Here is a 23,635-nt window from a genome sequence, read left to right on the forward strand (position 1 = left end):
AAAAATAGATGACTAGATTGAATTCAGAAGCAAAGAGAAAATGATTATGAATGGTTTCTTAGTCTTTAAGATGTATTTCAGACTGAAGAATTACAGTCTGAGTAAAGACGGCAAAATGTTCAGAGAAAGTCAGCCAGGCCAAGCAACATCCAAAAAGAACCATCATTTAAATTTAGAAGTAGGGGTGCCTGGGTGGCTCAGTCGGTTAAGCGTCTGACTTCAGCTCAGGTCACGATCTCACGGCTTGTGGGTTCAAGCTCCGCGTCGGGCTCTGTGCTGACAGCTCGGAGCCTGGAGCCCGCTTCGGATTCTGTGTCTCCCTCTCACTCTGCCCCTCTCCCACTCCCACTCTGTCTCTGTCTCTCTCTCAAAAATGAATAAACATTGAACAATTAACAAACCGTAAAGCTAGAAGGAATTTTTTGTAGTTCTTGTGATTCTTTGAAGAACTTCCAAGAGAGCCAAATGACCAACATTTGTATGAAATTATAATACTCTGCTTGGTATTGGGTGGCAGAGAAACCAAGGGCGTTTGAACTAATTCATTTATACTAATAAAATCACGGTATTAATACTATTATCTTCCTATGCTAACAGAAAGAGGCATAATTAAGTGAAAACACATGTAGAATAATGTAATTCTCCAGGGCTAGAACAGTCTTTAGAGATCATCTTATCTGATGTCTCATAAAAATGAGTATTTAGTTTGAGGGTTACTTATTACAGAGGCATTTATACTAGTTGTAGTCAATTTGGAAGCTAATGCAAATTACAAATAAGAAAATAAAGGTAGTCCTGAAGCCTACCACCCAGAGAAAACAACGGTTAATACCTTGGAGCCAACTAAATGTCGCTCCATGCAAAAACATGTTTGCAAATTTAGGACTGTATGGTTCGTACGATTTTTGTAACCTACTTTGGCACTTAGTGTATATAATGAAACTAATTCCATGTAATTACATACTTTACCACGTGAGCTGAGTGGGTCCATTCTATTTCATATTATGTGATGTAACATCCCTCGGGTGGCTCTCATTTTATAGATCTAAGGTTGAAGCCCAGGGAGAAGCTACGTGTCCAAGTTCGCACAGCTGATTTCTATTAGAGTCAAGATGCGCGGTCACATCTCAAGCACCAAGTTCAGAGCTTTAGCGATTACGTACCTGAGGCCAAAGTTTTGGTTTAGCTATGAGTTCCCATTTCCCCCTTTTGAAACTCAAAATACACCATCAGTTGGAACTGATGCTTTATTCTGTCCCCAGACTAGTGGCTGCATCGGCTACGTGCTGATTTTGTGCCACGCCTCTGATAGCACTCTACATACCTGTTGCTCGCCCTTTGTCACATCAACAATTAAGTACCATTATCCCCCTTCCAGTAAAGAAGAAACCGAGGCTCAGGTGTTAAACGATTCAGTCTAGTTCACTGATCTGGTGCGTGGGGAAGCCCGGCTGTCAATCCACACCTTAGTCATGCTGTCTCAGGAGCCACTGTGCCCTCCTATATGCACTTTCTTGTACTTTCTTGCCCCTAAGCTCCTTGAAGATAGAAACAATGTCTTATTCGTCTGTGAATCTGCAGGGCCTAGAAGAGGTGGGACACAGAAGTGCTTACTGGATGGGGAACGCTTGGTTTAAGGGTGATGGTGAGCAAACATCACAGGGTTGTGGAGAGCAGACGCTTGGCTTACGGTGACTCAGTGGTACAATATGATTCCAAAGGAGCTAACGTTCCTTTCAGTCCCTCGTGTATTTAATGTTTCACCCAACAAGTCTTTAACTGGACACCCACTGCCAGATAACCTCACTAAGTGCCAAAATATAAGCATGAGTAATGGTCCTTGCCCTCAAATGCTCCTACTCTAATGGAAGAGGAGGACGTGAAAAGTAATGATGGCAACACCGAGGGAGAAGTGCAATGAGAGGTTAGGCGCACAGGTTAAAAGCGAGGAACGCTCAGAGGGGGCATTACTGCCCTTGGGCTGGACCTTGAGAGGGATGGGCTGGGAATAAGGAGATGTTCGCGTCCGGCAGAAGCCCCCTGGGCGGGTAACCAGCCTGGTTTCCTATGGCTAGAACACAGGATGGGTACGCTGTGGCCTCTGGACCTACAGAAGGAAAAGCCTAGAGGAGTCATGGGGGCCAGACCAGGATGGCGGGTGGAGTCCTTGAGAAACAGGTTGAACTTTTAGCTTCGTAGAGGCAATAAGGAGCCCCTTAAGGGTTTTAAGAAGGATAATGAGTTCACCAGATGGCTCTGGTGGCCTTCAGAGGGGTGGACTGAGAGTGGAGGCCGGGAGATCAGTTAGGCGATCGCAGCAATGAGAGTAACGACCTTTCTAGAACTGTAGCGTTTGCAGCGTGGAGGGGGCAGGTGGGACACTAATTGCTAGTACTCATCAAGTGCTTGTTCTATGCCAGGCCTTGTGCCAAGTTTCCATGATCACATTTGATCTCTCTGACCCTTCTACTCTGGACCAGTGGTTATTGCCCCCACGTTACAGATGAGAAAAGCCGGGCTGAGAGAGATGGTCACTTTTCACGAATTCCCTTGGGATCCCACAGCTGGTTGATGGCACAGCTGGGGTCTGAACCTAAGTCCTTTAACCCCGAAACTTGTACTCACGCGTGTTATGATAGAGTACTTCTCTGCAAGGGCTGCTGACGAACGGGAGTCCCCAGGGATTGATAAGATATTGGGGGAGAGGGTGCCTCTCTTGTTTTGGGCTCAGCGTCATCCACTGAGACAAGGAGTTGTGCAGATGGGGAGATGCCCGTCTGAAGTATGTGGGACCATCTCTCTGGAGACGCTGCCCAGCCACCCGGTGTAAGGTTTTCTGCACTTCTCGTGACCGGGGCACCTGACCCCCAGGAGCAACCCGCAGAATGCCCCCGAACCATCATGAGCAGGCTGTGGGTGACAAAGAGATACACAGTGGCATCTAATGAACTGCTGACTTCCACCGTAGTGGAGAGAGAAGCCTGAACGAGCAGCTTCCCGCTCCTCATTAGTTTAGTTCCTTTGAAAGCAAAGTGGGAGTCAATACAATCCTAGCCGATAACCGACCTTGGCGCAGGAAGAAGCTGAGAAAAACACTCGGACGCTGGCAGCCGTGAGCCTGGGATTACGTTTACGTTCACAACCCTACTTAACAATTTCACTACAAGTTTTTGCTGAAGACCTCAGATCAGGGGCGCCTGGGTGGCTCAGTCGGTGGGGTGTCCAAATCTTGATTTCAGCTCGGGTCACGATCTCACGGTTCCTGGGTTGGAGCCCCGCGTCGGGCTCTGTGCCGACAGCTCGGAGCCTGGAGCCCGCTTCGGACTCTGTGTCTCCCTCTCTCTCTCTCTCTGCCCCTCCCCCTGCTTGTACTGTGTTTCTCTCTCTCAAAAATAAATAAATAAATAAATAAATAAAGACATAAAAAAAAATTAAAAAAAGAAGCTGTGCTCCCCTTTGAATGGCTAAGTTGTAGCTGGTTTAATTTTATTTTTACCACAAACGTGGCTTATTTTGTTCCCACATGTCTTTACCCTCTGTTTGGCCGCAGGACACCGGTCGCCCCTAACCACGTTACCTAATTTGGAACTATTCTGATGGTCTTTGAACCCTGGGCATCCGGTGGGAGTTTCTTCAGCTTGACTTAAAAGAAGTTTACGCGGTATTGACGAAGGTGGACTTTGGAGCCAGGAAGACTCAAGTTTGAATCTGGGTCTGTTCCTTACCGGCCACGTGCCCAGGATAACTGTTTAACCTCCCCAAGCCTGAGTTCTTCAGACGGTTGCCATGGGGATCAAATATACATACAGCGTCTGATGCATGTGTGCAGCAGGCACAAATTAGCGTCTAGAGTTCACAAAGACCCTCTGCGAATCCCGTAAGAAAAAGGCAAACAGCCTAACACGTAAAGCAGGCAAAGGATATGATCTGACAATTCACCGAAAAGGAAATCCAAATGGTGAATAAGCAAACATATAAAATGCACACACTTAGTCATGATCAAGGAACTAATGAAAATAATGAGACACCCATAAATGCAACAAGAATTTTAAAAGTCTAACGACAGTGTGGGTGGCAACCAGAAGCAACGGGACCGCGGCTTGTGAGAGGGAAACTGTTTTAAGCACGTTGGAGAGCAAATTTCGCAATATCGTAAAAGTGGGAAATGCGGATGCCCTACAATGCAGCGAGTTTACTTTCGAATAGAAGTTCCAGGAGAGGTCTTCGATAATGGTCACTGAAGCGTTTTTTTAAGTAGGGAAAACTGCTAACAGCCTGAAAGTCTATTAATAGATCAAAGGATAAATATATTTTGGTACGTTTGTATTATATAATAGGAACATATTACAGCTGCGGAGATTGTGAAAGCTGTCAACAGAATTACATCTGTAGACATCAACCCACACGTAACTAAAAAATACAATACTGCGTGACAACAAAATAATTTTAGAAGTAATTTATAATACACACATAACTAAATATATATTTAGAAAACCTGGGGGGCGCCTGGGGGGCTCAGTCGGTCAAGCATCTGACTCCTGATGTTGGTTCAGGTCATGATCTGAGGGTTGTGAGATCAAGCCCCGCGTCAGGCTCTGCACTGAGTGTGGAGTCTGCTTGGCATTCTCTCTCTCTCTTTCTCTCTCCCTTTCTCTGCCCCACCCCTACCTCAAAAGAAATGAAACAAAACAACAACAACCACAAAAAATCACAGATGGGAAGGGTACACATTAAGTGCATTAGAAATTGGCACGTACGAGAAAGAGAGGAGAGGAATGCCGGGGAAGAGAACTTCAGCAAAATAGCTTAAATACTTTACCCTTTTAAGAGTGCAGAAGTAACTACGACTCGTTATTAACACTGTTTATGCAGGGGTTGGTTCATAGACGTTCACCTTATTAGGATCATGCACATTTTCTGAGGTTTTTTTGGGGGTGATCTTGGCCTCATCTTTTTCTCATTGGGTTGGCCCCTTGTGGGCTCAGTTAGCCCGGTGCCTCCCACACCAGGGGAGAGTGGTCTCTGCCACTTCCAGCTCAGATAAAGCTCCACACTGCAGGTGCAGAGTCTGAGTGAGGGGCCACTGGCTGTCACCAGGAAGTTCATCCAGAGAATGAGCTGCGACTCACGAGAGCCAGGAAAGGGCTGGAGCCGATGGAGAAATTCCTCTCCCTTTCTTCGCCCTGAGCTGCCTTTCCCCCCCCACCTCACTGCCCATCCAGAGACATTCCAGCTGAGTGTCTCTCCTCAATCTCTTCACAGTCCACGTGGCCATAGAATACCTCGTCAGCTTGCATTTGCCTCCTGCCCTCTTCTTATTTTCACTGACCTGGGGGTGTACCAGCCCTTCAGCCTTGTCTCAGGCTCTGTTCTAAGAAATCTAGGCTGAGACATTTTTTTTAATGTTTATTTATTTTTGGGGGGGGTGGTGCAGAGAGAGAGAGGGAGATACAGAATTGGAAGCAGGCTCCAGGCTCCAAGCTGTCAGCACAGAGCTTGACGCGAGGCTCGAAATCACGAGCTGTGAGATCATGACCTGAGCTGAAGTCAGGTGCTCAATCTACTGAGCCACCGAGGCGCCCCTCTTTTTTGGTACTTTTTTGTATTTCAAAAACAATACAGTGCAAGGAGCATAGTAAGTGCCCGACGCACAATGTCTGCTATTGTTAATACTGCCCCAGCCAAATTATAATCAGATCCTGTACGTCTCGGAGCTGTGACACTGGAAGGAATCGCATATTATTGGGTGTGGAGGAGACCGGAGCTCCTATTTAGTTACTGTTCAGTCCAGTCTATAAAGCTGATGTTCAGGATTGGAACTGGGGATGTTGCTTAGACTGGTAGGCTAGCGAGTGCCTGAGCTGAGAAACAGAAGTCAACGTCCAACAGTCCCCAGGTTTTGGTGTCTCCATCTCAATCACTTTCCCAACGGCTCCCTTTCCCACTGGGAGTCTGAGCACTTTTTGAGCACGCAACGGCGGGCACTTACTCTCCGCTGTGGTTTAGGTTGTCATAGCGCAGGAAGAGGCCCGCGTAGACGGTCTCAGTCAGCAGCGCGTAGATGGCAATCATAATCAGCAGCACGGCCAGCTTCAGGACAGAGTTCAGGCGGAGGAAAACCGCACAGGTCACCATGGCCAACACCCCAGTGAAGACGAAGTACTGGGAAGAGAGAGAGGGGAGGTGGTCAGACTCAACAGGAATGTGGGAGGCTCGCTCTCCTCGGCATGGGTCTCGGGGTGGTGGGGGGGGTGGGGGGTGTCTCCTGATACAGATGGCCGCTGAGCACCTCCAGTTGGAGACCTCAGGCTGCCCTCCTGTTCAACAAGCCTCCAAGAGAACTCATCAGTGCCTTACCACCACCTCCCAAGCCTCTGTTCCGTGGTGTTTGGGGACCATTTACACCAGCCCTAGGCCAGAACGCTCGGTCTCTTCTCTGCTGCCTTTCTCCCCCCCCACCCCCCATGTTCCACAGCCGGGCCACCCCCAGTCTACAGACTCCACTCCCTTCATAGAGCTCACATCCATGCAGTCTCCCCTTCTGAGCTCTTTCCGTTCTGGTTCTGGAACGGTTTCGGCAGCTCTGTCTCCTCGCGGGCCTCGACCCTCACTGAACACACGCTGGCTTTCTCTCTCCAGAATCTCTAACACACGCCTCATCACCCCACTCCTCGCCTTGAAGGCCTTCCCTGGCCCACCATTCCCTCAAATGGTGTTCTCCTTGCTGAGTGGGAAGCTCACAAGGCCATGACGCATCAGATCTCCCTTCACTTTCCAAACCCAACGTAGGCTTCAGCCTCACAGTCTCCTTGCAACTCCCACAGCTGTTTCTGGACCCTCCTGGGCCCCCGCTTTGCACCCCACAACTTCTAGCTCAAAGCTCATTCCCGTGACTTAGCCTCGCTTCTCTGACAAGTGTGAGCTCAGGTGTCCTTGCCCCTGAGAAGCCTTGGTGCACATCTCCAGGTGCCCTGGAAACGGTCTCGTTCCTCCACAGCACCCCCCCGCCCCCCGCCCCACACCCAGGATAAGGTCTATCTCCTTATGTTACAAGTAGCTGTTTAAAGGGCCAGTCTGGCACCACTCAAGCTAGAACACTGAGTGGCCCCCACGGGTCAGTCTGCCCAGGAAGATTTCAGCCTTCCGGAAGACACTCCCCGGAAGCCTATTTCCCTTACAGAAGCAGCTCATTGTATCATTTTGGATGAACAGGTTCAGATTCTGACTATCCAGTGGGAAAAAAGAATAAAACCGGCATCATCAAGGGCCACTTGATGGCTGTACTTGGATCTTTCCACACTTTTTCTCTTGCAATTTTCAACGTAACTGGCCAGGATGGGCATCGTAATTCCCATTTCGCAGGTGAAGAGACTGAAGCTCAGAGAGCTCACGTAAATCGCTCGAATTCTCACAACTGGCAAATGGCACCCAGGACACCCAGATGCATCTGTGCACGTCCCCGTGACTCCAGTGGACACACGGAGCTTGAGAATTCCTCAAAATCCATTCTAGCCCTGTTATGCATGGCTCTGTGTAGCAAGTGGAGGTCTCCTCTCTCCTGTTATAGACAGAGACCACTACTGTATGGGCAGAGGAGACCAGCAAGAATTTCTAGAATCTCCGAATAACTACAGAACAGGTTGATTGAGTTCCTAAGCCAAACTGACCCATTAATGTACACAGTCAACAGTGATATCAAGCGAGACCCCACTGAGGGCAAAGGCCCCGTGCTATTATGATGCATGGGGTAGACTCAGGAATAAATAAGGCAGTGTTCTGACAGATCCCCATGTCTGGGGCGGCCTTCGCTTTTGTCTTTCTTAGTAAAGCCAGTTGTGTCCTTGTCTCAAATGGATGATGTGTTTTCCTCCCCTCTCTAAGATCTTCCCTTGGCAAGATTTTCGGGTAACTCATCTTGATGTCTCCATGCCATCAATTTACCAAATAATGGAAAGATGAATGGGCCCGAGGCATCCTGTTTCATCATTACCTGCATCATGATGAAGAGCTGTGCACAGTTTTAGCAGTGCAAATTATGAATCATGTATTAAATCAAAGCTGTCAAAATGACTGTGCCCTTGAGAAAAACTTTATGAGGGCACAACAGTCAAGTTAAAAAAGCGTAATGAGGATTTATGGAGTGGCTATTGCAATCAGGGCATGGGCGCTGGGCGCTGGGGATTCCAAGGTGAGTGAGAGATGGCCTGGACCACATCTTGTGGTCTAAGATGTGAGGCTGATGTGGAGACACCGGTGACAATGTGCCATGGAAAGTGCTCTGCCAGCAACGTGATCACGTGTGATGGAGCACAGGGGCAGAAGGCATACACGTTTGGAGAAGGATTTGTGGGGCAGGCAGATCTGAACTGGATCTGAAGGATGGATAGGATTCACACGATGGAAAATGGAAAGGGAAGAACATTCTATGAAGATAGAATGACGTGAACTCAGGAGTGCCAAAGGCCAAATCTATAGAACTCCTGGGGTATGTCAAAAAGTCGCATAATAAATCATAAGGGGAGCCAGGAACATAGGCAGGCAGATCAATTTCAAATGAATTGCCCGCCTCCTTTCTCTGCCAAGACGTCTGAAATTATCAGAGTTAAATACAGTCCCATATCTGCACGAAGGGTTGATGGATCTTTCTTTTTGTGGTCTCAACCAACCGGGTTAGTGCTCTCTCTCCAGTTCTACCACCTCCCCCCAGTCCACCGAAACAAACCACCCTGCTCACTGCCTTGCACAGTTTAGGGAACTTTCCGCCCTAAAGTATAAAGCTGAACCTCATGGTGATGCTGTAAACCGCAGGATCATCAAAGGAAAGAGGCCCCTGGATAAATAACATCAGGAGCTTCTCCTCTGTCTCTTTCGTAGCTTGAATGAATAGTGGGAGTGGGACCAGGAAATGGAGAGGAACAGGAAGCTACCGAAGTATTAGGACTTCGTGAAAATCTCTCTTTCAGCTGGGTCTGGACCCATAAATTTCCTGTTTCCAATAACGTGGGAAGATGCCGGACCTAACACAGTTACTCAGTTTCTGTCAAATGATAGTCTCTGTGCTCTTTAAGTCACTCCAGGAACTCAGAAGCCCCATAGTCTTTAGAATGCCCCCCACAGGGGACCCGAGTAACATAAAGGGTTCATAGGTGGGGCAGGGCAGAGACCGTTGGCAAAGCCACATTGCAAAAACTCTCATGTGGACCGCTGAGAAGTCTGCCCTATAGTCTGCAGTCCACAAGGAACCACGGATGGGTTTCAGGTTTGCGATGGATTCAGTAGATCTAGGAAAAAACTGTGATGTGGGTAAGTACAGGATGGAATGTAATGAATGGAGAAAAGCTGAAGGTTTAAAAGAAATTTTTTTTTTTTTTTACATTTACTTATTTTTTGAGAGACATAGAGGGAGCACAAGTTGGGGAGAGGCAGAGAGAGAGGGAGACCCAGAATCTGAAGCAGATTCCAGGCTCCGAGCTGTCAGCCCAGAGCCCGACGAGGGGCTCAGACTCACAAGCCGTGAGATCATGACCTGAGCCGAAGTCGGACGCTTAACCGACTGAGCCACCCAGGTGCCCCAAAGGCTGAAGGTTTAAAGACAAGTTTAGGGACCTACCCAACAGACGAAGCAAGAGCTGTGTCTAGCTTCATGTGAAGGTGAGGAGAGAGGGGAGTCGGAACTGGTGCTAAGCATTCCAGGAGGGATTAGTCTATTAACTAAGAGAAAAAAAAAAACAACTACAGAATGAGGGATGGGGAAAGGGAATGCGTTCAGTTTTAGGCTTCTCAAGCTTTAGGTATCGAGGGTGGTTCAGTAAAGACAGCTCGTGGCCACCGCAGGTGTGAGGCTGGGGTTCGGAAGACAGATGGGGCTGGAGACGTGCAGCTGACATCGTTCAGCTGACCCCACAGCTGTGGAGACCACCCAAGCAGAACATGAAAAGGAAAGACAGAAGACACAGAGACTAAAATGTAGAGATTCCCATATTTGAGGGGCTGTGGAGGAAGAGAAATTGAGAACATTGATTAGGGATTGTTGGGGGTGTCAGAGAACAACGAGGAGACAGGAGTGTAAAAGCACAGAACCCAAAGAACAAAAATATCCATAGATGGGGCGCCTGGGTGGCTCAGTCGGTTGAGCAGCGGACTTTGGCTCAGGTCATGATCTTGTGGTTCGTGAGTTTGAGCCCCACATCGGGGTCTTTGCTATCAGCACAGAGCCTGCTTTGGATCCTCTGTCCCATCTCTCTCTGCCCCTCCCTTGCTCAAAAGCATGCACACTTTCTCTCTCTCTCTGTCAAAAGTGAAAATAAGCATTAAAAATAATCTCGATAGACAAAGATTTTCAGAGGAACATTTCAAAGGCAAGATATAGAAAAATGTCTTCCAAATAACTGTGGAAAGCAGGACGTAAAATTTTGTATGCGCTATAATCACAGCAATGCAAAATATGGACACAGATAGGACATGGCTTTGGAGTGGATTATTTCCATCTAGTCCTTTAATTTGATCATAACATCCAATATCAAATGAGGCAATGGGTCGAATGCACTGTTTTGCAGTGAGTCCTTGTATTCCCAAGAAGTCTGTATCCCAATATAGTCATGGGGTTCTCTGCTTCTTCCTAGTTTTTTTTAAGCTTATTTATTTATTATTTTTTTTTGAGAGAGAGAGAGAGAGAGAGAGAGCGAGCAGGAGCACGGGAGGGGCAGAGAGAGGGAGAGAAAGAATCCTCAGCAGGCTCCATGCTGGTAGCACATAAGCCAGATGTGGGTCTCGATCCCACAAACTGTGACATCATGACCTGAGCAAAAACAAGAGCCAGAGACCCCCAACTGACTGAGCCACCCGGGTGGCCCTGCTTCTTCCTAGGTTTTAATGATGAAAAATAATAACACCAGGATTTGCATGAGTAGTGTTAGGGATGGGCCAGTTTCCAGCGACCTCTGATAAAGAAAACACACAAGCTGTGCACTCTAAGGGGAAAAGAGACCCAATAATGACACATCAGTTTTGACCAGGAAAATAAAAAGATTGCTGCAGTGGGCACTAGGCACTGGTCCCCAAGTTAGGAAATACAGATCAGAGGCATTTTGATAGTGAGGCTGAAACATGGGTAGGAGAAGAGAGACAAACCAGGAGCATGTGCAGATGTGAGGCAGCCTGGGTCCTGATGTTAGACGAACACTAGGTAAGAGGGGCAGGGGGCGGGGCTCAGGTGGGGGTGCAGATGCCTATACATCAGGGGTAAGTTGGTAGAAGGTGGAAATAATAATTATAACCGGCCACTCGCTGGGCGGGCATGAATGCTGTGTAAGGTCCTTTATGAATGCCTGCTTCTGAGTAATTGAGACTTTCTTCTTTCAGATAATACACGGACTTGGGAAATTACAAATTACAAATTCCTTCCAAGTGTATGCGGAAAAAAATCGGAGTCCTACATCATGGCCAAGGGTCAAGGGAAGCAAAATCTGATGAAGTTTGCGGGAAACAAGCATTTTGCCAGCTAAATGCTGGCAACTCGTTGCTCTGCGCTCGTTCCTCTACACTTGCAGAATGAGGACCTACAAGCCACCAAGAATTGTGGCAGGCTGGAAGACACCATGCTAACGCCAGGACGTTGTCATAAAGTATCATAAATGACCTCAGCAACGGGTGTGTATTGTCCTCCTAGAAGAGGGGGGGGAAGACTATCACACAGCGAGAACGTGAAGGAGGCCTTGAACACCGACCCACGGAAGTCACCCAAGCTGGGCTGCGTCCATTTGGTTGCTGTGGCATTAGGAACTCAGAACAAGAGGGGCAGATAGCCGGCGGACCATTTTCAGAAGTCACTGCCGTTCAAAGAAAGAATCCAGACTTTCCGATTCACGCAAAACCGGATTCTCAACTCTAACTCTTCGTACAAGCAGCAGAGTGAAGGGCACGGAGGCCAAGGCTGGAGGCTGCTCTGTTTCGTCCCGAGCCTCCCCTCCCCACCATCGAACAGTGACGGTGTTAGGAACCTGGGGTCACCACGAGCGTGGGTGGGGATATAACCAACCCGATGTTCCCCGCCGTTTACTGGGTTGTGTGTGGCAGAGGAAAGGGGCGTTTTGTGTATGTTGGGTGCTCTGGTACAATCTTCCTGTGCTTTGGCTTATTCTAGATCCCGATTTCCATGGTTGACCTTTTTCTCCCCCCATACGGGGGGAAGAAAGGTTAAGTGTTGTCTAGTTCATTACAGTGATTAGCTTAGGTATGTCAAAGAAATACCACAAGGAGATGCAACGTTTATGACTGACTTGTGTTGAGGGCAGATGGACTCTTCTAGAAATTTCCTAGAAGCATCTACATTCTCAGTCAATACTTTCACCTTGAAATCTTTCCTGGAAAGGCACGTCTATATTAATGATGCCTACAAATAATGACTATCCCAGGAAAGCTATGAGGCAAACTCTAATCACAGAGCAGGCACAGTAGCTATTTCTTATGGAAAGGCACTACTAGAAAATATTTTTGGAAATACAGGATGATGCTACATGCTTGTCTTGTCTCTGCTTCTTTGAGGACCGAGCCGAGACCCTTGTAAATGACCATCACAACCCATTTTTGAAAAACATCAAGAACGCAGTCTCTCTCTGTGTTCTGATTCCTAAACGGCGACGTCTCGCCGGATCACCCATCTCAGTGACTTCCAGAAATTAAATGTGCTCCCAAAGGACGGCAATTTGACATTGTTAAACATACATCTAGGAAGTGTATGCGGTCAGCTGAGAACAACAGGCAGGGAGGAACATGGTGGGATTGTTGGAATAAAGTGTGTGCCCTCCAAGGCCCCTCCCTGGGCGTGGGCAGCAAGCGCAGGGTCTGGAAGGATCTGGCTCCCTGAGAACGGTGCCACACAAGGTGGTCACCATCTTGTACCCAGGGGGTGAGGCCAGAAGAGCAGCATTATGAAAGGGAAGCAGGCTATGAGAAGATGGCCTGTTCAAGTGTTTAGTCACACATCGGGCGCATAACCATGTAGATGATCTCATGTTTGGAGCACAAAGCCTTGTGCATTTAAAAAAATATGTTATGGCCCTTAACTGCCACTTGGGCAGGCTCTGTTTTCCCCGAGTTACCAAAGACGTCAAGAAAGAAAGAAACTAGCATTTAATGAGTGTTTTGGGGCGTCTGGGTGGCTCAGTCAGTTAAGCGTCTGACTCTTGATCTCAGCTCCGGTCATGATCTCACTGTTCATGAGGTCGAGTATTTTCTGTGTGTTTGCTCTATCTGTCACCCAAACAATCTCATGGCATAGGTATCATCAATAATCTCCTTATACAGTTGAGAAAACGAAAGCTCAGAGAACCTATGTGACTTGTCCAAGGCCACACGGCAAGTCAATGTCAGAAGAGTCCTCGCTCATCTGAGGTCACCACGCAGCCTCTGGCGTCCTCACCTGTTCTGTTTCCCATGTTCCGTTACTGCCCTTGAAGATCTGAAATCTAAGCTTTGGTGAACTGGGGCTGGTTGGTTTCTGGATCACGCTGTGCTTTTTATGGCTTTTTGGCTCTTTGTGGGGAAAGGCAGGTCTAAAAATTGATTATCATTTGGGAAAAAAAAAATCTCCTTTACGGATTTAGGCATAATACAAAACTGGCTCAGGGCAGAAACAAAACGGGCTTGTAGAACATCCCCCCTGTTCAACTTAGAAAGAGTCCTGAAGTTATAGTGAAGCCATCTAACATTCATTCTTCGTTCGGATGTTTTGGGGGCCCTACCACTGCAAAAGCGTGGGAAAACCTAATTTCATCCTGAACAGCAGCTGGGGAATTTTAGACCACACTCAACAAAGTTCCCTCCGAAACCACTTGGGGTTCCGACTCCTACCCGCGGAATTGACCAGAGAAATGAAGGCACTAGTTTTTATAGCCACTTTTGGAATTTAAAAAATCTGCTTCTTTGCTTGTTCACGGATTCCCTTTTCTTTTGATCGTTTCTCTTCCTCTTTTTAAAAAAAATTTTTTTTAATGTTTATTTTTGACAGAGAGAGAGGCAGAGCATGAGCGGGGGGCAGGGTGGGGGCGGGGGAGAGAGAGGGAGACCCAGAATCCGAAGCAGGCTCCAGGCTCTGAGCTGTCAGCACAGAGCCTGACACGGGGCTCGAACTCACAGACCGCGAGATCATGACCGGATCCGAAGTCGGACGCTTGACTGACTGAGCCACCCAGGGGCCCCTCTCTTCCTCTTTTTTGACTCCTGGTTTTTTTCTCCCTCTCCTCTTCCTTTTTCAGTCTCCCCTTTCTTCTCTCACCTTCATCATGACAGCTGACATTTTAATGAGCAAAGACACGGATAATTCCACCCCTAAGCAAGACTGGCCCTTAGAACCCTTTAAAATGTTAGCAAGCTCTGACTGCTTTTGCATAGTCGACTCTTTATTCAAATGTGCCAGTGCATACAATAAAGGGGGTCTTTATTGTATGCAATAAAGGTCTTTATTGCAGGTCTTTCCTTGGATCCTGCCAAGAACCCCAGGCAACGTTTGTGGGAACTCTATTCCTTTTACAAACCTGTGCCTCGTCCCTCCCCCCAGCCTACTTCTCAAATCATCCTGAGAATGCAGCTTTCTTCGCTGGCATTTACTGCGTCTTCATTCATTTTCAGGAACCGGCCAACTCCAGTTCAAGGCTGCATGATGCTTACTACCATCCATTACAACAGCCTCTTATTTTTACATCACATCACCCAGTTCCTTACACGCTTTGGGACCGAGGGACCGAGTATTGTTTCTCACGGGGTGAGGCAGAGAGGTCAGGTGAAGAAACCAAAGCTCAGGGAGGTGAAGTAAGTGATTTGCCTGGGGACGCACACGTGGGGGAGCCATGAGGGGGGTGCTGCGTGTGGATTAAGCCTTTTCCCAGGTCTGTACGTCTCGTTCTCGTCGGGTAGACAAATCCTTAGGTAGAGCACCACAGCCATGTATCTACCAAGATGGCAACCGGTTGGTCAAATCGGGTTGTTGGTGGTAGATGTGATGGAAAGAGTCCAGCTCCCCGTCCTTTGGGCCAGTGGGTGTCCTGCGTCTGAGGGGATGCCAGGAGTCAGCAAACTTTGTCTGCCAACGGCCAGACAGGATATATTTTGGCCGTCGCAGCTACTCAACTCTGCCAGCTGCACTATGAAAGCAGCCGGGGGCCATCAGTAAAATGGGTGTGGCTAAGCCCCAATCAAACTTTACTTACGCAACAGGTGGCGGTTCGTCTTTGGCCAGAGGCCACAGTTTGCTGACTTCTGAGCAAGACGATCCTTTGGTTGTGGGAGGAAAGTACTGAGATGCTCATTTACTTTAACTCATTTTTTTTAGACATTTTTAGTTTTTGGATACGGTCCCCAGTGTACACGACACATTAGCACAGCGAGAGGGGACTGTCACGTACAGGTAAACATATACTGGGGTGGCGGGCTCAAAACCTCTTCTACAGGAAATAATACGTACATCACGGCTGATGTTTACTGAGCAGATACTATGTGCCTGGTGTTCCTCTAGACGCTTTACAGGAATTAATTCACTGGCCCCTCACAACCACCCTTGAGGGAGGTACGACTTTCATCCCCGCTTTGTAGATAAGGAAACTGAGGCCCAGAGGTGATGCTACACCATCCAAAAGCCACTTTCTTAGGACCGGCAACCCCACGTGTGCTATGGTCCTGAGTGCGGGAGCCTGGGTGTGGGGCCAAGGGCAGACACTGTCATAGAGGGACGCGGAAGCCTAGAAGAATAGCTCGCGTCCCATGACACGCTGGGAGCTCGGCATCTGCTAACCCACCTACGGAGGCACCACGAGAACACGACATTCCCACCAGAGGCGTGTGAGGAAGGTATTATTTCTCCCACTCTACAGACAAGGACGCTGAGGTTCAGAGAGAGTAAGAACTGATTCCCGATTCCACTGGCAGAAAGTACGGGGGGCTCAGTGGGGTGCGCTGTCCAGCTTTGCCTGGCTCTACGCATCTGACTGTCGGCCAACTTCCTGCCTCTTGGGCCACCCCTCCTGCCCTCCAAACCGAGACGTTCTCGGGGAGCTGGTATCCCACAGAGTCCACGAAATCTGTGCTCCCGTCACTACTTGGTGGGAAGAGGTCCCCCCAACGAGAGCTAGCCCCATCCTGCCCTGGACTTCCTTAAGAAATGCCTACTGCCTCCCTAGGGACCGAGCCTGGCTCCAGAAGCATGAGGTCAAGAACAAGCCAGGTATGGTCTGAACGGCAGTCCCAAGTCTTGATAACTGAATTAAGAAGAGGACAGAAAAGAAGAAGGAAGGAGAGAAGGGGGGGAAGGATGGAAGGCAGGCAGGAGTGGCACGGAGCAAGTCACTCTCCAGGACCTTGTTGCATTCTCTGTGAAACGGAGGGCACTCCTGCCGGTGCCCGTTTCAGCTTGAGGATTTCATGCTGCATTTAATGCTGCACGTCAAATAGACGGTCTACACCTTGTGCGGCGCATGAGGCTTTCTCTCCCTTTCAGAGCGTTTCGAACACCGATTTCTCACACCTAGCTGAGACAGAGAGCCTTTCCTCCACCCAGATATTGGCAGGGTCTTACAGAACTAAAGTCTGCCTGGTCCTCGGGGTGTGAGGATGGGCGGGGTCTGCCGGGACATCCCAGCCGTCCTCTCTCTTGACCCAGAGCTTCCGTTCCCAAATGTAAAGGTCTGGGCCGTGGCTAACACAGCTTAAAACTGTCCTTTGCCCCAATGCTGCAGGTTTGATCCCCGAGGTCCAGAGCCAGACCAGTGGCTCTGTGATCAAGGGAAGGTCAGACTTACATAATGATGGTGGATATCTGTTGGGACATGTCCTGACCCCGTGTCCTGCAGTTTGCCTTTAGTGGTGGTTTCCTGTGTTTGCGATTTACTAGCTTCCTTCCTTCCGTTTCTTCCTCTCCTCCTTTCCTTCCTTCCTTCTTTCCTTCATCCCTCCTTTTCCCCTCCCTCCCTCCCTTCTGTCTCTTCCTCCCTTCCTTCCTTCCTCCCTTCCTCCCTTCTTTCCTTCCTTCCTTCCACTTCTTTCCTTTTCCTCTCCCTCCCCCTTCCTTCTTTCCTCCTTTTCCCCTCCCTCTGTCCCTGCCTTCCTTCATTCTGTCTATTCCTCCCCTCCCTCCCTCCCCCTCCTTTCCTCCCTTCCTTCCCCTTCTTTCCTTCCTTCCTTCCCCTTCCTCTCTTCTTCCCTTTCTTCCTCCTTTTCCCCTTCTCTCCCCTCCTCCCTCCCTTCCCCTTCCTTCCTTCCTTCCTTCCTTCCTTCCTTCCTTCCTTCCCCCCTTCTTCAGTGCAGCAAACACCATCTGAGCCATAACTCTGCAGCCTGCCTACGCTGGAAGAAGCAGCAGCACATTCTGTGGTAGGATTTTGAGATGAGCAGGGGAAATGAGTGGGGGAGGGGGAGAAAAAGGGGGAAGAGGAAAATGGATAGAGATAAAGGTGAAGAAGGAAGAAAGGAGGAAGAAGAAGAAGGGAGACTAGGGAAAGGCCAGAAGTGGGAGCAGGGAAGAGGCAGGGGAGAGAAGGAAAGGCAGAGAAGGGGAAGGAGGAGGGGGCAGAAAGAGGAGACGGGTCTCTGGAGCACTTTCTAAGACCCTTCAGCCAGCCCTGCTTGTGTGGAGCTGGTGGAGGAGACTCCTAGGCCAAGTCTCGCCAAGGGGAGCTCGAGAATAAATACCTCTGGGCAGGAGCAGATATCTGTAAACACAGCTGAGGAATTGAAAGTCAGGTTCTTCAAGGGTATCGACTTGTCAAAATCACACCACAGCTGCGGATTAAAAAAAAAAGAACAACAACAAGAAAACAAAACAAAACAAACAAAAAAAACAACAACACAGGAACAACAAAGTCAGCGTGAGTGCCGGGAACCAAGGATTGTGTGCCGTCACGGTGTCATTCCAGAATGGAGGTGCCAGCTGGGATCTCCTCGTTCATTTTAGAGAAGGCCCTGGCTCAGAAAAAGCATTTGCAAGCCAGCCAGGAAGCCGGGTTGAGACAGGTCTGCTGGCCCCATCACGTAGGGTCATTGAGGTGTGTTTGCGGGGCTCCGAACAGAGCCAGACGGCAGGAGGCAAGGTCTGAGGTACGCTCGCAGCCGGTCCCCTCATCAAAAGCTGGGAGGATTTCAGGGATCTGAGGGGCACATTTTCCAGAAAGACTCTTGGCATGGGGCGGTGGGCGTTCCCTAAGCCGGCACCTGCTGCAGATTTTGTGGTGCTCAGGAAAGAATGGCTACCATTGGCCAAATGCCTCCTCTGTGCCACACACGTTGGACAAAAATGCCTCACAAGCACCTTGTGATGTAGCTACCATTTTTATCCCCAGTTTACGATCGAAAACCATGAAACTCTGAGAAGTAAAGTAACTTGTCCAGGATCCCCAAGCTGGTAAGTGATAGAGCTGAGATTTGATCGCACGTCTATCTGACTCCAAAGCCTCTGAACCTCCTACTGCATTGCTGTGGCCCCGGTAGCCGAGACAGAGTCCTGACCTACAGCCACCGGATTTATTTCCAAATCCTGCACCCCAGAAACACCTGACTCGTCAAGACTCGAGATCCTGGCTACACCTCCACAGGCCACGATCAACGGTCCTAAGCGTTTCCATTTTCAACTGCAATAATCTATAAAATATTCATGAGATGATGAGTTAGTTAGAGTATGGTTTTTCTCTTTCTTTATCCCATAGACTCCTTTACTACGAGGCCAACCACAGAACTTGAGAATCTCCACAGACGCTAAGTAACTATCGGGCCACCCTGGGCAATGAATTTCAAGCAGTATAAGCCTCCGACTCACAGGCTGACAGTTGTGGGAGTGCACAGTTTGGGTCCCTGAACACGTGGAGACCTTCCCTCAGGCCCAAAGGGCCCAGTGATGGGTTCGGCCACAAGATGATGCCTCAACTAGCCCCCCTCAACCTGCCAAGTTCATAACCTGGAATCGGATAAATCACTCCCCAAATCTAGACTCACTAAGTCACGGACAACACAGACTGTTCGTAGATACACAGAAAATGCTATCGCTGTCATGTTACCACTCTAGAGAGAAAATGAAATCATTAAAACATGGACCACCAAATTAGAAACAATGAGAAATATGGCAGCTGGAGAGTCATCTGAGTTCAATATGTCACAACCAATATGAACTCTTAGGAAGTCATAGGCAAGGTCTCAACCTTCCCGAAATGCAGTTTCCTTATCCATTACATGGGAACAGTAATACCTACCTGCAGCACACAGTAGGTGCTCGAGAAAGGACAGCTATTTTATTTCCATCCCCCCCCCCACTCCCAGAGATACAATTTAGCATTTGAGAATGAGCATGAGTCATGGAGTCAGACAGACCTTATTTGCAAGTTATTTCATGTCTCTGAGCCTCAGTTTCCTCAGCCATAAAGTGGGGATAATGAGACTTACCTCACGGGGTTCATGTGAGGATTAAGTAAGAAAAACGCATACAGCTTCTCCTTCAGTGCATGGCACATAGCAGGTAGGTACTTAATTAAAGGTAACTCTTATTTATGATTATAAATGATTGGCCATTGACAATACAGAAACTGAAGGGTGCTTGAGCTCCTTTGGAGCAAATAACCTCCCCCACTGGGAAGAAGACAGTTTGCCACCAGTAAAATGCACAGTTCTGACAGGAGTCCCATCTCTGTTCTCTGTCCCTAAGCTTGGGGCTGGACCAGGCACATGACCGTAAGTGGTCCCAAGGAAGGCAATGCAAAACTGCAGGCTCCATAAACTCTTCATTCCTGACTACACACTAGAAGCCAGAGGGTTGCTGGGTTTGGAATGCTTACGATATTCAAGATGGCGCCCAGGAAGTTAATCAAGATGGATGCAAAGATGATGACGTTCCGGGCTAAGTAGGTCTCGTTAATCCAACAGCAAGTTTTCCGGAGGACGAGAGGCAAACACTTGTAATCTTCTGCCGTGGTGATGAGGACCAGAGCCGAGTGCAGCATGATCAGGATGGAAAACTGGATGGCCATTGGCATCACCCTGCGGGGAAACCCAGAATGTTGGGTCATGTGGCATCAGTTGTCTGATCCCCACTCACTGGACAATACGGGTAATCACATCCACGAGTGCCCTTCCCTGCCCCTGGCACCCAATAATTCTCTAAGGCTCTGTTTGTTTAAGAAAAAGACCATCAGCAGGAGACATTTTTATTACATCCGTCCCTAGAATATCCCCTTTAGTGAGAAACTTCGGAATGACCATCGGATATTTGGCTTGATTTATTGTTTCTGCTTTTTTTTTTTTTTTTTTTTTTTTTTGCTTCTTTTATCATTCATCTTTCTCACTATGCGACTGCTGCCAAGGCAACACATTACTGGAATTTTATCTCAACACCCCGGCTGTGGGAGGGACCCACATGCCCTTTCCCCTTCAGGGTGGGCTTTATGAAACACTTTCCCTCTTGGTCTACTCTGTTGCCATGAACTGAAACCCAGCACCTGTCTGCTCGGTTGGTAGTGATTACCAAGTTTCACACGGAACGTACTATGTGCTGCTTGGGACATACCGGGTACAAACTGAACTATAGGTAAGGAGAACTCATCCTTGCCCGAGGTTTCAACATCGCTCCCAAGTATCCGTCTCGAGCTTCAAGGTCTCACCAAAGCTCTGTTCCCTGGTAGCCCCTATCTATTGGACACCTCCTTTAGCTTATCTCCACTCCTTGGAATGGACTTACGAAGTCTTTTGATCTCTCTTTTAGATGAAGATTTAAGGCTCGGAGAAAAGCAACTTCCCCGGGGTCACCGAGTTTACTGTTGGAGCTAGGATTTAAAGTCCACTATGCCATTCTAATCACTTAGGTGAGTGACTGATCTCCCACATTTGCGGTCATCTTTTTTTTGCTTCTGTGGTTTCATCTACGTATTCATTCGACAAGCGTCTTCCCAGGCACAGTGGCATGCATCATGGGGCACCGGGACCCAAGACACATCTTCCTCATCCTCTAGGAGATCGTCATCTGAAGGGGAATATGGACATACAAACGATGAACTATTGAATAATATGCTATGATCTCTGAAGGATTTTGAGCAACCATCATTTAGAAAATAGGAAATGCAATCCCGCGAGGCTTCACAAAAGAGGTGACATTTGGCTCAGGCCTTGAGAGGGTTTGGGGGAGGGGAAGTAGAGAGCACGAGAAGAGCATCAGAAGAAGAGCGACCAGTGTGTTTAGAACCTCCACTGACTCAGTAGTGGTGAGGCTGTTGGGCTGGAGTGTAAGGGGTTTCATAAATGCTGTGTAGAAAGCTCCACGTGGAGGCCATGCACGGACGTTCCGGAAGCTTGATCAGGAAGGACGTGGTCAGGTCTGTGTATCCGAAGGACAACCATGGTGGGCAGTGGGGGATGGAGCGAAGAGGAGAGAAAGTGTTTAGCAGAGGTTTAAGTAGTTGGGACCTACTTAGGGTCCTTAAGTAGTTGGCACCTACTTAAGTAGTTGGGACCTACTCCTGAGTTACCAGGAGAGGGACATAAGGTAGCCGCACTGATAACTGGGAGAGTCAGGGAAAGACGTGGAGGTAGTCTCAGCGTTTTGTATGTGTGTGCAGGGCGCGTGTGGAAGAGGGGCGTCGTCAAGGATAGCACTCATGCTTTTACCGTCTTAACTGGTAAATGCAGGAAGAGAAGCTGGCCGGTAGAGGAGAAGGATAAGGAATTTGATTTGGGGCCAGCTGAATTTTTGGTGCTTGGGGATCATCTGGCCAGAGATATGCAGAAGGTTAGGCAGTCAGAGGGGGCGGCTGTGGAACTCTGGGTCTGGAGTGAAAAGGTGGCGGCTGAAGAACTGAGAAGGAAGGCTTTGCCCAAGGAGGGTGAGAGGTAAGGGGACCGCAGACGAAGCCACAGAAGAAGCTGAAGGGCCGGAAGAGGAGAAGGCAGCGAAGGGAATTTAGGAAGTGTAGTCGAACGCGCAGGAGGAAAGGACGCATAGCACCAGGGAAGGCAGGGGAGGAGACATTTGTAAGGTGGGGGAGTAACCAAGCCTGGCAAACCCCCGTGCCTGCTGAAGCATCACCAAGGCTGGAAAGTGACTCTCCCGCCCCGGCCCCCAGCTTTCATTGTGGGAGGTTTTATGTTTTCCCTTTTTAAAAAAATACTGGCACAGTTTTGATTTTATGGATCACCTTGACGGGAAATCTCTGCAGGAGTTCTAGATGAGAACAGAAGGTCTGTGCAGCAGTGGGTTCCCAGAGGGCTCTGGGCAGACGGGAAGCTTCCCCCCAGACAGGCTGGGGAAAACACTGCTGAACGGCATACCATCATACTGGGGGCCCCAGGAGAGGCGAATGAAGGAAGCTGCAGGTGGAATGCTTTGTCAGACAGTCCCCGGAGAAGAGGGGCCGACTTCGAGGCCCGTGCATCTCAACAACGCGAGGCAGCCACTGAGAATGCGAATGCCTTGTTTCAGAGCGCGAGGCAGAAGCAAAGCTTGCAGAGGCCACTTTCAGAGCTGCTCAGAGGGAGCCTCATCTCTCGGGTGGCCCCCGCTGCCATCCAGACACAGTCTGTGGCCCTCCAGGCCGCGCGGGGCCGCGACGGCTGCCCTGGGCTCCCTCTCTCACCTCTCTGCCCTCCAGTGGCAACACTCGGCCACATGCCTTGAGGACTGTGCTGCTTCTACGTCTGTGCTCTCTCCTGGGGGAATGTCTTGTTTGGCCTTCAAAGCTCAGCTTTTCTCTGGATTCTTCCTTGACACCTAGTATAGAGCTGAGCACACACAGCGCGCTCAATAAACGCTCACTGACGTCTGCTTTTGTGGGGAGAGCAGGGGCTGTTCCTCCCCTCACCGCCTTTGATAGGGAAAAGGATTCTCCCCCACTCCCTAGCCCCTCTATCTCCTTGCCTCTGGGAGGAGTCTGCTATTAGCCTGATAAGAGCCTGTCTGGGGTATTCAGTGGACCTGGTCCTTCTTGGAAGGCAGGGCCACTGTTAAGTTCGATGTTTATATGAAGTTCAGCTGTTGGCCCTCTCCTCCTTCTAGATCCACTACGCTGCTTGGGAAGCCAGAGTCATGACCTTCCCTAGGAGAAGAGGCCTGGCCATCTCTTCCTGAGCAGAAGCTCACGTGCCCCCAGGAATTTACCAACAGGCAACTGCCCAATTCCTTTGGCACTGGGGCAGGGGGGCGTATGTGCCTTGTATAGGTCTTTCTGGGGATCGCAGCAGTGAGACCCCACACTGGTGTGGGAGGGTAGAGTCGGGGAGACAGGTGGAAATCCAGGAGGTCCAGAATGGACATCATGTAGTCTCATGACTTTCACATCCTGTTTTCCAGCCTTCACCATGGGTTTGCACAGACAAAGCAAGCATTTGCTTGGACATTTACAAAACGGGTGCTTTGTTGCCCATTTAGCTATTGTGCTTTGGGGTCCGCTTTTGGTGGGGTGTTTCGGGATGCTGGAGCGCCGCGCGTGGGATTTGCACGCAGAACCCACTTGAAGCCCTAACATGATTTTAAGTGATCGGCCTTCCCTTCTGGGTTTACTGAAACGAAGGAAAGGGCAGTGCTAGTGACGGACTTCTTACGTTTCCCCAAATTTGTATATTGAACCCTAATGCCCAATTGACAGTATCTGGAGGTGGGGCCTTTGGGGGGTGATCA

General features: G+C 49.0%; 1 protein-coding gene across 1 annotated transcript in view; it reads right to left on the reverse strand.

Moving 5' to 3' along the window:
* ADCY8 (adenylate cyclase 8) overlaps nucleotides 1–23,635 on the reverse strand; it is a 221,129-nt gene that overhangs the window by 33,026 nt on the left and 164,468 nt on the right. The window contains exons 10-12 of the mRNA XM_042973080.1: nucleotides 19,809–20,010; nucleotides 17,680–17,769; nucleotides 5,990–6,162 (exon numbers count right to left, since the gene is read on the reverse strand). Coding sequence (XP_042829014.1) covers nucleotides 5,990–6,162; nucleotides 17,680–17,769; nucleotides 19,809–20,010 — 465 coding nt within the window. The remainder of the gene's footprint in view (nucleotides 1–5,989; nucleotides 6,163–17,679; nucleotides 17,770–19,808; nucleotides 20,011–23,635) is intronic.

This window comes from Panthera tigris, chromosome F2 (assembly GCF_018350195.1).
Source record: "Panthera tigris isolate Pti1 chromosome F2, P.tigris_Pti1_mat1.1, whole genome shotgun sequence".
Lineage (NCBI taxonomy): Eukaryota > Metazoa > Chordata > Mammalia > Carnivora > Felidae > Panthera > Panthera tigris.